Source organism: Peromyscus californicus, unplaced genomic scaffold (assembly GCF_007827085.1).
Source record: "Peromyscus californicus insignis strain IS unplaced genomic scaffold, ASM782708v3 Scaffold_4__1_contigs__length_199733344, whole genome shotgun sequence".
In the NCBI taxonomy this organism is placed as follows: domain Eukaryota; kingdom Metazoa; phylum Chordata; class Mammalia; order Rodentia; family Cricetidae; genus Peromyscus; species Peromyscus californicus.
In genome coordinates this window covers 87,731,457-87,750,453 of record NW_026294562.1, presented here as the reverse complement: position 1 = coordinate 87,750,453, position 18,997 = coordinate 87,731,457, and the positions used below count along the sequence as shown (strand labels likewise).

The following is an 18,997-nucleotide window of genomic DNA, read 5'->3' as shown; positions in this document are numbered from 1 at the left end:
TAGAAATGCTGTGGACCCCAAGATACACTCTACAGTAGACCAGCAACACAGGGAAGAGCAGCATGTATACTTTTGTCATTCAGGAAAAGAAAGGAAAATTATTCATGGAAAAAAATCGGTAAAACTGAAGAAAATTAGGAAAAGATGGCTGAATCCCCCACAAGACAATACTCATAATTGGGCAGAAATGTGTAAATGAAAAGTGACATTAGTGATGGAGTTGAGATGAGATTCAAGCTCTAGTCAGTGTTCTGTAAACGCAGTCACTGGAGGTTTACACAGCCTAGAAGAGCAAAGTGAGTTGAGCATGGCATAGCCCAGTTCCTTGAAGATACTCTGTACACTGTTTTATTATAGTGGCAGAAAAGATATCAGGGTCTGATTTTCCTTAAACTGTCAAATTACAGAAGAAATGCAAGTCTTTGCATGGATAGAGCAAAGTATAGTATTCTTAGATTTTGGCAGGTGTTCAATATGCAGCCCACATAATCACATGTTAATGACTGGATTGTGCTAATCAGCGTGCATACCTGATCCCTTTGTGCCCAAGGGGAAGTCAACCATTGCAGAGCAGTTAGTGTTTCTGCTTCTGATAAAGATTTGATGATATGCCAGATAAGAAGAAAAACTTTTCCAGAAAGTGTCTTTCCAAAGACCTATGACATCACTAATAGGACAAAGGAAGACAAGGCCACTCAGACTTCTATGAGCATCAAACCTTTCCTAAGGAACATTTCAGCAACGCTTTTCTTCTTTTATTTAAACAGTCTAGGTTTGAGAAACTCCTTTAGAGTACACTGGGAGAAAAATAACAGAAAAGAAACACAGGACATGATCCAGGCATGAAAGTTGCAGCAGAGTATCAGTATGTTAAACATACAGAGAAGTTTCCTATTTCACTGCCACAGCAAGGTTTAACAAATTACACACAGTGAACGTGCTTTTACTCTGTAGCATGAATTGCAAATAAGTTTGTGATTAAATTTCTGAGATAGATTTTTTTAAGAAACAGTACTGTGTGCTAATTTCAAAGTTATGAGACAAGGGAACCTTTCCTAGAGAATACTGTTTGGTGGCTTCTGGGTCACAGTTGGATATCTTCACTTAATCAACACCTAAGTTTGAACTCAAAGTTGAATGAATTTCCAAAATCAGAAAACAAGAATAGTAGTATGGTAGTATTAAAGAGAATGATGCCCTTAGGCTCATATGTTTGAATGTTTGGTACCCAGTTGGTGGAACTGTTTAGGAAAGAATAGGAAGTGTGGCCTTGTTGGAAGAGGTGTGTCACTTGGGGTGGGTGTCTAAGTATTCTATTGCTGTGAAGAGACATTATGACCAAGGCAACTCTTATGAAAATATTTAATTGGGGCTTGCTTATAGTTTCAAAGGCTTAGTCCATGATCATCATGGCAGTGGGCCTGGCAGCATGCACGCAGGCATGGTACTGGAGAATTAGCTGAGAGCTTTACATCCAGATCTTCAGGTAACAGACAAAGAGAGTGACACTGAGCCTAGTGAGGGCTTTTGAAACCTCCTACAACAAAGCCAACCTCCAACAAGGCCTCAGCTACTCCAGCAAGGCCACACCTCCTAATCCTTCCAAACCCGGGAACTATACATCCAAATATATGAGCTTATGGGGGCCATTCAACATTCAAACCACCACAGAGAGCATCGAGATTTCAAAAGCCTATGCCATTCCCAGTTATCTCTCTCTCTGCCTTGTGCTTACGGATCAGATGTAAGCTCTCACTGCTGCTCCAGCACCATGTCTTCCTGCCTGCTGCCATGCTTCCTACCATGATGGTCATGGACCCACCCTTTGAAACTCCCATTAAACTCTTCTATAAGTTGCTTTGGTCATGGTGATTTGTCACAGCAGAAGAAAAGCAACTAAGACAAGTAGTGACCAATTGTCTCAAGAAGCCTAAATCTTGACAGTTTCTGAATTTTTTTTCCAAGGGGCTCAGAGATTGGTCAGGTACCACACAGTAGACATAGAGCAACTTGACCCTTGGGTATGAGGACTACATGATAGTCAGACCAGGTGAACCACACTTTTTGAATTAGAGTCCCAATAAAAGTATTGAAATTAAATTTATCTGGGTGGTGTCTACTATCTTAAATTACTAAATCTCTTTCTCTCACACATACATACAAAAAAACTTGGCAACAATTCAACATTCTTAAATCTTTCAAAAAGAAGCAAGAGGGGAAATCTTCTAAAAGTCTGTCACAACATGAAGTGTGGCTGAAGATTAAATCCCCAGTAAGAATTCCTGGACTATGCTATCACACAGAGACAACAGCCCTGTTCCCAGAAATGGTACAAAGTCCACACCAGAAATTTTATGACTCCAAGTGAACTACATAAAGCACTCCAGAGCTGACTAGCAACTTCTCTGAGCTGAAGCAAGAAAGGCAAAGAGGAGGAACAACTTGCAAACAAGGAAGCATTGTTCCTGGTCACTGCTGATTAAGTGGTCCGACATGACTACTGTTATTTTCTTTTGATTATAACAAATCTTTTATTGATGTGGTCCTTACTTTAAAACTTTTCAAAAAGAATGAAAATTGTCATCTAAATCTTGCTCATTTCTGTATTTTTGAGTGTTTCATAGATTGATCAGGTACTACATCAGTCCTATGATAGGCTGCACGCAATCAGCACCAGACATACTACACTTGCTCATCTACAGTGCTAATACAAGCAAGGAAAGCTATCTCATTTGCATTTCTAAAATAAAGGATTTAGACATTCTGGGCTGAGGGTATAACACAGTTCTTTCTACTTAATTAAATAGGGTAGTTCAAATTCAGATATAGATTAAAAAAACATTTTGCCTAAAATAAATATCAATATGATTGTGAATATAAATACACAAGGGCACATGTGCATGAGTTCTACTTTAAATCTTTTTTAAGTATTTTTTAAGAAAGACCTTTTGTGGACTGGGGATATGGCTCAGTGGATAAAGCACTTCCCAGCAAGCCAAGTTTGAATCCCTAGGACTCACATAAAGCCGGGCAGGTAAGGTGGCCAGCTTGTAATCACAGAATTCCTGAGTTAGAGACCAAAACTCTGGGGAAAGTTAGTTAGCCAGAGTAGGCAAATTAGCAAGCCCTGGGTTCAACAAGAGACCCGATCTCAGTAAATAAAATGAGAAGTAATCAAGGAAGACAACCAGTGTCATCCTCTATCCTCTATAAATACATATACACATGTGTACTCCCAAACATATAGCTGCATACATTAATCCCACACACGTGCATATGCACATGCACTCTACACATAAATTCAGAAAGAGAGAGAGAGAGGCAGACCATTGGTGCTTCACCCACATTTTCATGTTCTACCACAGAAGTTACCATAGTTTGATCAGGAATATGTCTGTTCCCTTGTCCTTGGTCTCACTTTTTTTCACTCAATTTTGGCTAAGCTCATGCCTTCATGTTCTCCATGGATAACCTCCCTAACTGGCCACTCTTCTAGCCCCATCCCAATCACACTTGCACACTGACCAATGTGATCTATCAGAAAGCTAAATAAAGCATTATTACTGTCTTACTTAAAATCTCCCAATGGCTTCCTCTTGCACTTGAAATAAAGTTCAAACATTTCACTAGAGGCTTTGCATCTCTATAATATCTATCATCTGTCTGCCTCCTTGATTTCATTCCAGATCATTCTTTCCTCCCCAGCCACTCTTGCTGTGTTCTGTTGTTCAAATACACTAATCAAAAGGTATTTGTAATAAATACTTGTAGTGGGTAGCCATTCCAGCTTTGATCTGGAAGTTCCAACCCCCATTGAGACTTCGGCAACTGTCACGCCTACAAGGCGGGGCGAAAGGAGGCGCCTGGGGACCTGAGATCTGGATCGGCGGGCTCTCTCTCTGTTGCGGGACCCTGGACTGGAGAGGTGTACCAAGCAGAGCTCCAGAGAACACCGCTGGACTGCGATACACCTTCCCCAGACTCCGCGACCTACCTATCCCTTAATTTGTAAGTTACGCCATTAAATAAATCTCCTTTTATCTACGTGGAGTGGCCTTAATAATTTCACCAATATCTGGCGCTCACGTGGGGCAAATTCCAAAGGCCTGGGTGGCTCCCACCCTCAGCCTCCTCCCCAGCTGGCGGGTACCTAAACCCGCCTGCAAAGTTCCATATAACCAGGGAACGCCTAGTTAGGTTATCCAGATTTACAGATACATAGGTCAGATGGACAGGTAATCTTCAAACACTTCATAGACCTAGAGAATATGGCATTTAAATAACTTAGAATTCTGTTGATGTGAGACATAATTGCTCCTGGCTGCACCAATTTGATCCCGAGAGAATGTTGGGCTTCTAAGACATTTCCATTTGGAAGTTTGTCTTCTTGGCACAAAATGGCCTACTGGGCAAAGAACTGCCCTTGCCTCGACGGCTGACAGTACTAATACAATGCTATCCTTTCTGGACAAGCGGGACACAAGGAAAGCGACCACTGTACTCTGCCAAGACAGGGTAAGATGGTCTTTCAGAATTCCTGCTTCTGAAAATGGTCTGTCAGATACTTTAGGCCTGTAGCCAATTTGAATGCACCAACAATGCTAAGAAACATTAGGTGACTGTCCAGGCTGCCAGCTGTCTCCGTCTACTCTCGCAAGATTCCCAAAAGTTTCTTGCATCCATCTACCATTTCTCAGGTACCATTATATTCCTTCTCAGGTCTTTGATGCTATTGAAGACTAGCAGTTATAGTTACAACTTAGTAGATAGAACATATTAAGTATTAGATTCAGGTTCTTTAGGATAGGACACCTTTTGGAATGATCTTTGTAACATGCCATTTACCTATGCTCTATACTTCTCTGGATTATAGTATGTGTTTCTTGCTTAATATTGTTTGCATTGGTTGTAGTTCCATCTTATCTAGGTCATTATCCCTCATTATTCCTGGACTATATTTGATAACCATTCCTTTGTATATAGTCTTGTATTAGGTTAGAACTTTCTTATTTAGACAAAAAGGGGGAGATGTAGTGGGTAGCCATTCCAGCTTTGATCTGGAAGTTCCAACCCCCATTGAGACTTCGGCAACTGTCACGCCTACAAGGCGGGGCGAAAGGAGGCGCCTGGGGACCTGAGATCTGGATCGGCGGGCTCTCTCTCTGTTGCGGGACCCTGGACTGGAGAGGTGTACCAAGCAGAGCTCCAGAGAACACCACTGGACTGCGATACACCTTCCCCAGACTCCGCGACCTACCTATCCCTTAATTTGTAAGTTACGCCATTAAATAAATCTCCTTTTATCTACGTGGAGTGGCCTTAATAATTTCACCAATAAATACTAAAGACGCTACCCACTTTGATTGCAAGACATTAAGAAATCACAAATTGACTGGGAAAGTCTCTCCCTGATGGCTAGCTTTTGAAGTGACAGAAGGTGATATTCAGGCTACTAGAGCAGGAAAGACATTTCCCAGTACTAGACCCTGCATGCTACAACATCACTCTGCCAAGAAAGATGTTTCCACTGGTGTAATCGTGCTATTACTATTATGATAGTAACCAATTATTTATGATTAGATTTGAGTCTTTCTCTATAAGAAGATGATACTAGCATAAAAGTCCATGACTTAGAAGATCATAGGCAATATTGGGGGATAGACTGAGGCTGTTTCACTAAATGGACAATTGTCAAAGCTCTCCTAATATTTATTTTTATGCTTGTATCATTGTGCTGCTCTCAACATTGGTCAGAGGAGCTCTTATTGCAGTTGATAGCAGTTAACGCAGAGACTCATAACTTGTTCATGTGTTGACTTTAGGTAATTAGCAATAGATGAATCGTTTCTATTAACTTCTCCATATCCAAGGTTCAGGGACCATCATGGAAGAGTGGGAATAAAGGCTATCAGAGCTGGAATATGGGGAGGAGAGTTGTGGAATGCTGCCTTCTGGACATGGCATAGCTGGTGCACACATCAACTCACAGGGTAGCAACTGCGTGAGTCCTGAACAAGATCAAACCAGTAAAAACTCCAGCATGGATGAGGAGGGATTGCTTAGGCTCCATCCCTACCAAAGGATGTGCCTACTGGAAAGTTGTCTGTGCCCCAGTGGATGACCCTACATCCTTTTACATGTGTTTAGCACTAATTGGACTCAGGAAACTATTAATATAATGTATTGATATAATAATAAATTTTTAAGAGGATATGAAGTCAGGAAGGAGTTGGATTGGTGGTTCCCAGAGAAAGTTCAAGAGAGGTGGTAGGCAGGAAGTAGATAAATATAAATACATTCAATATATGTATGAAATTTACAAAGAATAAAAACATGTTTTAAATTCAAAAATATAAAAAAATAATAAATTTTAAGAAGACTTTTATACTTATTACACACTTGCTAGGTACCCACCCACAAATCTCTGCACAGTTGACTTGTTCCAAATTCCAACTCAAGCTTCTCATCTCCAGCAAGCTCTCCCTTCTGCTCTGCTGTTCTCCCTTACTGGATTTCCCCCACTGTATGAATTATCTTACTCTGAGACTGTGTGCTGTGCAAATTCCATTAGAACAGAGATTTGATATTATCACAAGGCAGTCTTGGTATCTGGAACCGAGCCATCATTCCATACTTCTGTAGCCAGTGATGATGATGATAGCTCTTTAAATTATACTTTAAAGAAAAAAAAGCCAGATTGTACTGGAAGGAGAACTCATACACCTCTCAACTCATTCATTTGATACAAGTAGTTACATATAAATACCTTCATAACATCCTCCCCCAAATCTGTATTTTCAGAGAAATTTACTAGCAATACCTAGGCTCATATGTCCTTTCTACACTTGGAACATTCATGGAAAGTAACTACATATAAGAACAGATACAGGTCACTGCAAACTATCACAGTGATGTTCCTTTACTGACATAAGAAAGAATGATGCCCCGTACATTTTTACATGAAGAAATTATGTGGGTACATTCCTTACTGATGTCACAAGGCCAGTGAGAACAATAATACATGTCACTGGACAGTGCCAATGTCCCTGTGCCAAAAATGAATTGGTACCCTGAAGCCATGACAGTAACAGAGTGGTTGTACACAGAAGCAGAGAGTGATTTTTATGTGTACTAACTTTTCACCTATCAAAAAAAGTCACTGTTTTATATAAGACACAAAATTTAAAGACAGATGTTCTGGTTTCTGTAATTGTGCAAAATGTGTCTAAATGTTTTATATTGCATTGGTCTGTGAATTCCCTTCCCTAAAATCTCAATCTTCCTTCTGTGCTTAGAATACTACACATTGTTCTACTTGTTGGAAACTGTGTGTAGCATCTTATTTTGTTGAATTTCCACTTCAAAATAACCAGAACATGTAACTTTTTTTTTCTAGTCGAGTCATGGAGATTGGCAGAATTTCATGCTTTTTCTACCTTTGCCTTGAGAAAGCCACCTCTCAGGTCTTCCCATTGAAACCCTTCTGAACTCAGTAGTCGAAATGCTGTTGGTGAGATAAGGACCATCGTGGAAACTAAATGACAGAAATGGAAGAGGTCCTAACAATGTTGTGGTCTGTAGACTCATTCTTAGCTTTTACTTCTCCACAGTAGTTTATGGGACTCAGCTGACTAAACGGGAAAACTACAAACAACAAAAGAGGCATGCAAGATCCAGTGAAGAGAAGTGCAAATTTCAGGCCTCTTCATCAGTGCTCCTTCGGACTTCATAGTTAACGAAATAATTCAAATTTTACTTCAGTCACAGTCTTCCTACTCCAACACACACACACACACACACACACACACACACACACACACACACACACACACACACACACACACACACATATGCAGGTCTGGTAGGAACCTAAAATCCTTCTGTTGTTTTTCTTTACAAAAGACAGAACCTGATTGGTGACCTGATCTGCATCCTAGGTCACTGCAGGTCCGAGGTTATAGTTGCCACATTGTTGAATCTATCTGGTGAAGAGGGAACACAAAGAGAGTTTCCACATGCAGCTGCTATTTCCCATTTGTTAAATCCTTTTATTGCACCATATAAGCACACAGCTGGGAAATGCTATAGAGTGGGAGTTAAACAAATATTTTGGCTTCCCAGCATTCAGAGAACACAAAAGCTCTAGCAAAAGTTTGGAAACATTTCTATGAGAATGGTCCCTCTCACACTAATCTATAACATGTTTGCAACCTTAAGCTATTTTATCCTACCATAAATCACATGTAACATAAGTTATTACATACACATTAGTATCTATTTTTTGACGAATTCTGCATAACAAAAGTTTCAGACTAACTCAGAAAAGGAACTTGCCAAAAATAAAGTTTTTCTGGGAAAAACAAGGAAGTGCCTTCTGAAGAAACAGAACTTGAACTGTATTGTCCCTGCCTCTACCCATACATTTTCCATTCCAGTTACTTTAGTTGGTCAGGCCTGCACATGGCATCAAAGGAAAACTATCGTGAACCAATCCCTCTCTGCGCCCCCTCTTTGTCTACACTAATCCAAGCCACTGCAATCTTCCATCTAGATTTCTGAAATAGAAATCCCCGTGGCTCCTTCCTTTCACTCTTGCCGCATGCCCATCCATTCACCATGCCACAGTTGGACTTATCTGTGAGAAACGTTCTTCCGACCCTCAAAGGCTGTTCCCACTGCACTCAGATGAAATCTCACCTCCACAATGCCATCTCCGAGGCCTCGATGATATGGCCTCTATCTGTTCTTCCAACCACATCTGATGTATTTTCATCCATTATCCTCTGACCACAAAGACCATCTTTCATTTCCTTAAATTCATTAATTTATGGTTTTATCACCTCAGATACTCCACACATACTGCTCTCTCAATGGATTTCTTCTGCCCTACTCTGACTACTTCCTGTCATCCTCACCTTGGAGAGGGCATCCTAACCATCTATTCAAAGTTAGACTCACTTCATTGTGCTTTCAAACAACATTCTGATCTTCACAGCACATGTCACAACTTTAACTATATATGTATTTGCATGTCTATCCCCTGTCCAACAATACAAACTCCAGGATGGCATAGATCACATCTGCTTCACCATAATAGAAATGTAGTTAGTAGAATGCCTGGTATCCAGGAGGTGCCCAATAAATATTTGTTTAAATAAATACCAAGCAGAGTCTTGTTTTCCTGCTGATGAGCAAAGAGCAGAGACTGGCTATCCATCTTAGTATGCCACCTTGGAGACAAGGAATGAACAAGTTAAGTTCAATCAGAAAATGTACTTCTTCCTTGCCTCATTATATATTTGCCTTCCCTCCTATCTTGGGAGATAAATCTCCAGCCAGAAAACTGTACATTGTTGATTCCCCACATATAGAAGAACAAAATGACATCATTTGGAAGAATATCTGGAGATCACCATGTTAAGTGAAATTAAGTCGAATGCACAAAGACAAATATCCCCCATATATGCAATTTAAGTCGGGTATGGTGGGAGAGGGGAACACTGACCTGAAAGGACTATTAGGAATGGAGAATAGAAAAGGAAAGGAAGAGGGTGCTTGAGAAATGGTAGTAGAGCAGGAAACCATAATAAAAATACTTCATGCATGTATGGAAATGTCATAATGAAATTTGTTAATCTGTATAATAAAGATGTATGATAAATAAATAAAAGTCTTTGGATCCTGGAGTAAAGCTAAAATTATTCAAGATATGCTTCATTCATCTTTTGATTCCCTACCCCCTTCTTGCCAGAGTACAGGCTATTTCAACAAAATCATTTGAAAACTTTCTCCCTATTCAAGTTATTCATCTCCATATGTGCTTTTGTAAGTAAAGGTATTTTGAATGATATTTTTGTTTTTGTTAAGGAATAAAACTCTCATTGTCTACTTAAGATTTTTTCCATTAACTTAATTTTTGGTTACCTACAAGTTAAGAAATACAAGCCAGGGTTGAAACTTCTAATTTAATAAGACATATTAAGGTTCTGGTTTCTTCCATATGTTAAAAAAATAAAGATTTTTGTTTGGACTAGATAATTAAGTCACTCCTAAGGTTTCTATTTTGATGGTTAGAAGATAGGATTTACCATGGGAAAGCTGCCTACTGTCCTGTATCACCTGACATGTCATTTCTGCTTGTAGTGAAAACCAGGCAGTCTGATTGGATGGTTACCCAGGAGCCTTGCATGTCCCTTTGAAATTAATATATAGGAAAGTCTTTATTATAAATCAAAACTTGTCATTAAAAATGATAGATACTGACATTTTGTTATTGAAGATGTAGTCACACTATGATCTCATTCACATGGACATATTTGCTTAATTTCTTAACATTAATACACAACCGCATTTCATTTTACTACCTATTTATGACATTTCTAAATTCATCACATTAAATTGAATAGAAAAAATAAGATAACTGACTTCCTCTTGTTTAAAAAGCAAATCAATATTCTTTTGTCAAGAGGACCTGATGATGGACATAGCCTAGATCACAAACTGCTTTCCAAGTTTTCCCAGTTACTAAAATAATGCAAATGTATGTCCCATGTTTGCTTTATGACCTGACCAGGAATAACACTGAAGTTGTGTATTTTAGCGTTCCTTAAAGCATCTATTGATAATGAGGATAGAGACACAGTTGGTAGCCATCACCAGGCTTTCAGTGCTCACCATTCTTTGCTGAGATGACAGAACGCTGTCCCAGTCAGCATCTTGTTGAATGGTATTGACAAGCGTTGGTAGCTCCTCGGAGTGAGGTTTGTTGTGCATTATGGGGTGCAGAGGCAGATGGGAGGCCACATGTTGATCACTGCCCTCTTCCTTTTCCCTTGAGGTCAAATCCTGGGTCATTGTTTCCTCTCCATCAGCTGTACAGGCAAATGGAGAGGTGGCTTGCTTGGAAGACATTCTTCTGCAGAAGAAGGAAAACACCATGGATTAAAGAGGACTCTCAACAACAAAATTAGATGCCATCCATTGTATCTGACTAATTTGAGCAAAAAATAAAATAAAAATCCTTGAAATTGAGAGATATTAACAGTCTAAACTGCAGACAAAGGACTGATGGCCTATCTGTTCATTCCCCTTTTGCTTTTCACTCTCTAAACATCTTCCCACTAACTGCTGCCTATTTTCTCTTACATAATCCCCAAATATGATCCTTATAAGTTTTCATGATGTACAATATTTGTATTTGTACATCCTTCCTCCTAGCTTTCCCAACCAGATTATGAGTTTTTGGAGAGTAATTAGGTTGGTGGTTGGCAATGAAAGGAACGAGTGAATGAACTGACTGATGAGCCAGTTTGAAGAATGACTTCAGAGCAAAAATATCTAACTTTCTCCCATAGCTCTGAAGGAAAGGAATAAGCGTATGTAAAAAATAGAAACGGAGTAAGTAATTTGTCCTTAATATGCTAAACAAATTGGTTATGACTTCCTCGCTTACACCTTGATTGTGAATGTCAGACCTCACACCAAGGGCCAATGTGAAGCTTTTCTGAAGACCTCCAAGATGCTTTAAGTATTGCTTCTTAATTTTTTAAGTGATATGTTGACTGAGTAGCTTCTAGAGTTAGATAAATCTTATAACAACTTTATGGCATTTGAGTTGAGTTTCTGAAGTAATTATGCCACTATTTCATGACAGAAAGTATGTACATGATTTATAGCATTTACTATGAAAAAATTAAATGCTTACTGTGCATACCAAAAGCTCATAAAACAATATCATTTGTTGAAGTCTCCACAAATAAACAATCAAGAGACTGTGTGATGAGGTCTTCATTTTATGCTTCATATGAGATCAGAAATCACAATGTTATACAAAATTACAAAACTTTGAAAACACCACTTTAGAAAGATGAATTTCTTAGGAAAGTGGTTAGTGTCAAAACCAATACAAGTTTACGAATTAAGAGAAGAAACCATTTTTTTCCCTAAAACTTCACGTTGATTTTCATTTATTGTATTTCCTTAGAAACTGCTGTGTAATGAAGGGAATACAATCGCCACCTTAATTGCTCTTTAACATTAATTGATTTCATACCATTTTTTAAATGCACAAATCAGTTAACATAGGGAACCACATGAGCATTTTTCAAATTAGCAAATCATTAACTTGCCTGTACTGTTTCTACAGACAAATAAATACTGATTAAAGGGTCTAGAAATCTGAGATTAACAGTTAAATTTACAAATCTGTCACATGCTTTCATGAATATTGCAGTGAAGGAAATATCAAGTGCAAGGAAAAATAATTAAGTTAATTCCAATTTAAACAGTAGTTTTTAATGTAGCAGCCCATGTTTCACATAGGATTTAACAGCTAATGCTAAATTTCTCACAATTAATGAGGGGGCTCAGAGTTAGTATCCTACAGTGAAAAACATTAATAGGAGATCAGCTAATCTAATTATGCACAGTTCTAAATAAAAGTATTACAGGCTTTTGAAGTGCTTTGAAACATATTAAAATGCTGATACCTACTTATAATAATCATTGTACAAATACTAAAACTTTCATCTATTTAGATGAGACTGGAGAATAAAATGGGGGAAGTGTGCAGAAGAATAGTTCTATTTCCCCTAAAAAGAGAGAAACTGAATGTTCTAAAGAGTACTGTTTCAAAGACTCAGACACATTCATGAGTGACTTCTTTTGGTACTAACAAATGGACAACTACATGCACACATGGAAAATCATAACCAAAGGACGAGTCTCAGTATTCAAAGTCACTACAGAACCTACTTACTAGCCCCACAAATACTATAGCAAAACCAGGCAATTCTAACTGTCCTGCAAGTTATCAAGGGGTGGTAACAGACAGCAAGAATGTTTGCATTGTTCAGATAATGGGCAGTTTGCTCTAATGTAATCACACACATTAGAAACGAATGAATGAGTAGTCTGTCACCTTTCAGAAACAGTTAAATACAAATGAAAGTCATAATCCAAAACTCAGAGTGACTTTGGTTCTCCCAACAAACAGCCTCTTATTACAAAGTTGTCTGGTGCCTTCCAACAGCAGTATCTGTGATTATTGCTTTAGTAAAAATTAATCATGACACAAAACCCAAAAATGCAAACCATCTCTTAAAGAATCATTTTGACGACAGACTATACTGGTTAACAATAGTGTATGATCCTCATTAAACAACCCTGCAGCTGTAAAAATAGACTCAATCTGTCCAAAGCTATGAGTTGAGTTTAAAGGCTGGCTGGTGAGAGTGTTTTTCTTAAGGAAGGCTGGGTCCTCAGTCTTAATCAGCCAATAAATTATTTCCTGCAATTACATTAAATAGAAAATTATCTTCAAATGGGGAGTGTTAATTGAAAATCAAAATTCAGAGGGAAGTTTAGAAATTACACGCTGAATACAATTAGTGGGGAAGGCTTCACCTCTCCTTCATCGGCAGTCTTCTGGTGAGCCCTCGAGTGACCCATCAGAGTCTATTTACATTGGCACACAAGCTGTCTTTTATTTTACACCCACAAACACAAATGTGTATCAAGGTTGCAAATACCAGATAGGTTGCAATATATTAAAGCCGATTGTTCATCCTCAGCTCATACCACAACTGAGACAGAGAAGTAGGTGAGGTGGGAGAACCAGGGAAGAAGGCATGCCTGGCTCCCCAGTCTATCCCTTCATAAAGAGGTCAACATATTGTGTCCCAAGAGCACTTTTCAGGTCATACTTTACTTTCTCCTCTGTGCTTATTGTATTAGCATTCTTAACAATGCTGTCCACAGAGGAAAAGAAGACTCTTGTTCTCTCACCAAGGTATTTCCTTTTGATAAAAATGTTGGGCTGTTTCAGTTTGTTCTCAACAGTAGCTTTGATGTTGTATTGTATTATTCTAGGCCAGTGGTTCTCAGCCTCCCTAATGCTGCAACCCTTTAACACAGTTTCTCATGTTGGTAACCCCCAACCATAAAATTATTTTGTATCTATTTCATAACTGTAATTCTGTTACTGTTATGAATCATAATGTAAACATCTAATATGCAGGATATCTGACTGATATGTGAGCCTCATAGGTGTTACAACCCACAGACTGAGAACCACTGTTCTCAGTGGTGGTTTTGTTTGTTTTATAGGAAAATGCACACAACTTATTTTTAATACATATTTTTTTAATATTATATTCATTGTGTGCACGTGCATAGGCATGCACGTGTGGAGGCCAGACAGCAACTTGCAAGAATGGGTTTTCTCCTTCCACTATATAGGTCCTAGGGATTGAACTCAGTTTCTCACTGCCTTTAGCTACAAGCACCTTTATCTGCTGAGCCATCTTGCTATCATATAGTTTAGAAAATAAATAATAGATTTACTGCTACTGGATCTGGTTTCCTAATTTTTACACGTAAATTGTTATACAATTTTTCAATTTAACTGATTACATCCTCATTCATTTCCTTTCTTTAGTATTACCCTTTTTCTGTTGTTTTTAATATTTGGGTGTGGAGGATAAAGGAGGAGGTATAAGCATGCACTTGCCAAGTAGTGCATGTGGAGCTCAGAGGACAACTTTCAGGAGTGGGTTCTGGGAATTAAACTCACATCAGCCATGCACATCAAGCACTCGTAAGTAACCTCACCTTGGCACTCTAGAATTTCCCCTTTCACACATTTTCCTCGAGCAACTGAACTATACTCCAGAAAGCACAGACACTAGACTTTGGTGATACCCTTACTCCCACCACTATACCCAGTCAACTGCTTTATGAATCCATGAATCAATGCACCTAGTTAATTAAGATTCTTCAGCTTTGTGTGGAATTCTTGCACTTATTTTGAATGCACTCATGGATGATACTATCCATCACAAAAATATTTCCACCCACTCCAACACCCCCTCCATATATTGGCAGTACCTTACCTAGCTATGTCCCACACAACTAATGAGCAAAGAAAAATTAAAATCCTTGTGAAAATGGTCAATTTCTATGTGACTTTACTTTGTTTTATTTTTGCTCTATTATAACTTAAAATCATTCAAATGAATTGTTTTTTTAATTTGTATTAAAAAAAATATCTTCCTAGTTAGAGCCCCTGAAAACAGGGGTTTATAATGGAAGTGCTGACACAACCCTACTAAAGCAGCGCAAATGTTGCCGCTATAATACACAAAATCAAGTTCTATTATTCTCAACTCTCCTCGCTCATGGGATTTTTCTTTGCTGTGCTCCCAGCCAAACTGCTGAAGCATGAAAAATTTAAATGCAATCAAATGTGCCCAATTCTACTTTACTAGAACAAGTGTCTACAGTGGTACAATCTTAAAAGGAAATGCAACAGATTTGTTTGGTGTTTTTTTTTAACTGTTTATTTATAATACAGTGCATTGGAGATCAAATAAAAGAGGAAATTACACTCACATGGTACCAGTGTATTGACTACACAGAGCACATTATAATCAGAGAGGAAAACTACATTGTCAACTTATCACACTGGTTAAACAAGATGGTTTTCTGGGGCATAGCTATTATCAAAGAAAACCTCCAAAAAGATTTGTATTATATGTCTTTGGGACATGTAAAACTCAGTTCCCGTCATGTGTTCCCTACACTAGAACTGTCTCTGCCCAACAGATCAAGTGAATTTCCCTGAATGCTAGATCATTGGGAATAATTTCCAGCTTAAGATTTGGGGGAATGAGATGGATGGAGATAATGCCTCCATAATTAATAATGTTCTCCAGAATGCCAACAGGAACAGCTCCAGCTCTACAAAAGTGACCTCCACCTCAAGCCCTGGGGTAAGGTATGAATGCTTAAGTCACTACAAAGTAACTCAGATAGTAAGGGTACTTCCTGCTCTTGAACAAGAAAGGTGAAGTAGTCTGAGCTACAAGGAAGAATGAGGATGGTGGGCATCCATACATACATTAAGTCGTCTGCTTCAGAAGTTTGTTATGCATAACCATTCCAATATGATGGCATAGAATTATTTTCTAATATTTCATTACTTTTTTATTATTATCAAATAACACTCACTTTAGGGGCATGTTACACTTATTCAAAAGAATTCTGTACCTATACATACATGTGTGTGACAACAATACAAAAAGAGGTCATTTGAAAGAGAGCAAGGAGGGGTATATGGGAGGGTTTGGAGTGAGGAAAGGGAAGAGGAAATGATGTAATTATATTATAATCTCAAGAATAAAAGAAGCAATAAAAACTAAAAATAAAAAAGACATGCTGTTCTAACATAAAGCAGCACTTTAATAGTTCATTTACTTATAAGATACATTTTAAAGTTCAGTCCAACACTTACATTTTTTTTTTTGAAGATCAGCTCTGGACAACCCATGTGGACTCATCCCAGTTAGATAATTCATTACTACTTGAACACAACACTTGATCTGATACTGAGAAATAAACTGGTTTTCCAAAAATATAACATAGTGCCTCTCACTCTAAGGATCATGAGTAACAGCTATGTTCAGCTGCCAAAATGCACAATACCCAGGAACCTCACAAAGGATTCCAGTCCACCCAGCCCAGGGCAAAGAATGACTTCCAAACCTCTTCCTGTACCTCTAATTCCCACGTTCAAGGACTTAAGAGGTTACAAAGAAAAGACTAACTCTAAAGTGAAGAAAGTCCTGGAGGACTGGAGAGATGGCCCATTTGGTGAAGAACACCTGTTGCTCTTGCAGAGGACTTGGGTTCGATTCCCACCACCCACATGGTAGCTAACAACCCTCTGTAACTCTAGTTCCAGGGGATCCAATGTCCCCTTCTGACATCTGAGATCACCAGGCACCTGTGTGGTGCACAGATGTACATGTAGGCAGAACACCCATTCACACAAAATAAATAGATCTTTAAATGTTTAATTAAAAAATAATAATAAATGAAGACATTCCTGTAGGACCTTCCCCTGGAGAGGTCACAGCTGCTGCTGGGTCTCAGTGTTCTTTGAAGCCACAATCCCATGTCCTCTCTACTCCACCTCCAAACGCCTGTGGGCTTTTACAAGTTTTTTCTTCCTTGTCCAAGTTTAATAAGCAACTGCGAAAATGCAAGAGTAGTGCTCTCAGGGCTACTGGAAAACTTACAGCCCTGTCTTCCTTCTAGCATTTCAGGCCCTCTTTCAGAGTTTCTTTAGAGCCACCGAGAGCTGATAGCTGTTAGGAAACTCACTGATCTGAACAAGCTGTCAAGTTGACAGAGATGAGGCAAATGAAATACACTTGACATGTGAGTAAGAAGGGGCTTAAATTAATGGGACTTGACTCTCCTAAGGCCTCTAATTTTCCATACCAATGCACCAAAATTGTCACCAAAGGCCCTCTGAGGTTCTTACAGAACAGGAACTACCTGGAACAGATTCCTCTCAAGTCATCAAAGTTTGTGTCTCTGGAGTCTATATTTAGCTGACAATGTTGCTGTCACTTTATATAGCTTAAGACTGTTCTTTGGACTAGAGCTCATATGTCTTGGAATGCTTTGACTCATGAATTGTTTCTCCTGATAGTGTTACATCACGTAACCACCTCTGTCTAATTGGTCAGTGTCTGCTAGAAGGCACAGGCAACCCGCCCAGCGGCTGGCCTCTGATTGACTGCCTATGGAAAACCTACAGTTATCACATTTGTCCCTTCATATCCGGTTCCTTACTAAAATCAAAACAACTTGATATAATGGAGCCACTACACTTTTTGCTTGATAGAAATAAAACTGAATTTTCTCACAGTTTATCTACCAGTAGCTGTTGGGAATTTTGCTTTGGAAAGCCACTACCAGAGAGTATAAATAAAATCAGTGGCTTGACAGTCAGATCAAAACCAAACAATGGATACTATAAATACACACTCTAACTCAGAGGGTTTTAATCAAGCTCAGCCACTGTACAGCTCAACTGAAAGACCTCTTCGTGGCTTGGTGAAAGAAGGCTGTCTACAATAACAGCATAATGAATTGATTGCCACATGCTCACTTAGAATATCCTCTTCACATAGGATGAGAACCCTAATTTTTCAAGGGGAGTCCCCACTAGGCTGAAATTGATCCACTAATAGAGGTGTCCAATTTTGGGACATCTCATCTGCTTATTAAGAAAAGTCACAGACCAGAGCCACATCTCAGATAGAAAGTATAGGAAGCTATCCCTGGGTCCCCCACTCTTCCTCCATTGTCACTCATTGACTAATATTTTCAGAAAAGAAGAGAGAGAAAGAAAAATGAAAACTTGATATCTCAAGCATGGCAATGCTGGACAAAAATTATGTAAAGAGGCTAATTTTCTAGGTTCCCTTCAGTTACATAAACCTATGGGGCAATTCTCTCTGGTAAGGAAACATCAGACACATTTCAGATTCCTATCTAAGAAGGATGGGAAAGAGGAGAAGGTGGGGAGAAGGAAGGGAGGGGGGAAAGAAAGGAAGAAGGAGGTGGCAGAGGAAAGGAGGGTAACAGAAGCCTGGCCTTGTAGTTCATTTTCAGTCTGTCTACTTAATGAAAACCTCATTGCACAGTCCTGAAAACCGTCTCTGAAGCATTTCTGATTCAGCAGAGGTCACACAAGCATCAAAGCAGTTAAATATAGGTGCCAAACCGCACTGCCAGGAGCTCTCAGTCTGTGAGTTAGTGTTACCTGACAGCTTGGTGAATATACAATTACTTGTTTCTCCAATTGAAGACAATCAAATTGTCACCTTCCATTGTAATAATGCACAAGTAGTGATCAGCAAAGTGCAAACATAATTACCACAAAGAAAACAAAAAATCAAATCTAACCCTCTCTACAGAGTAAACACATCTATCGGGCTCCCCAAGAAGGAGTGTGTTTTCATCCTGAGTGTGCGATACGAGCTCCATGTTATGTAACAGTAAGCTTTATTAGTCTGACATCAAATAAAAATGGAAAACAACAAGAAAGGCCAATCTATGGAAAATGAAAACAAATATGAATAGGAGCCCTGCAACCTTGCCGACAGGATAAAAGGCCTACAGGTGACATCACGGTGGCTTACAC

At 38.9% G+C, this 18,997-nt stretch overlaps 1 protein-coding gene across 1 annotated transcript in view; it reads right to left on the bottom strand.

Annotated features, from left to right (window-relative positions):
• Sox6 (SRY-box transcription factor 6) overlaps positions 1-18,997 on the bottom strand; it is a 569,660-nt gene that overhangs the window by 311,668 nt on the left and 238,995 nt on the right. Inside the window, 1 exon segment of the mRNA XM_052714601.1 lies at positions 10,675-10,915. Within this exon segment, the coding sequence (XP_052570561.1) occupies positions 10,675-10,915 (241 nt within the window).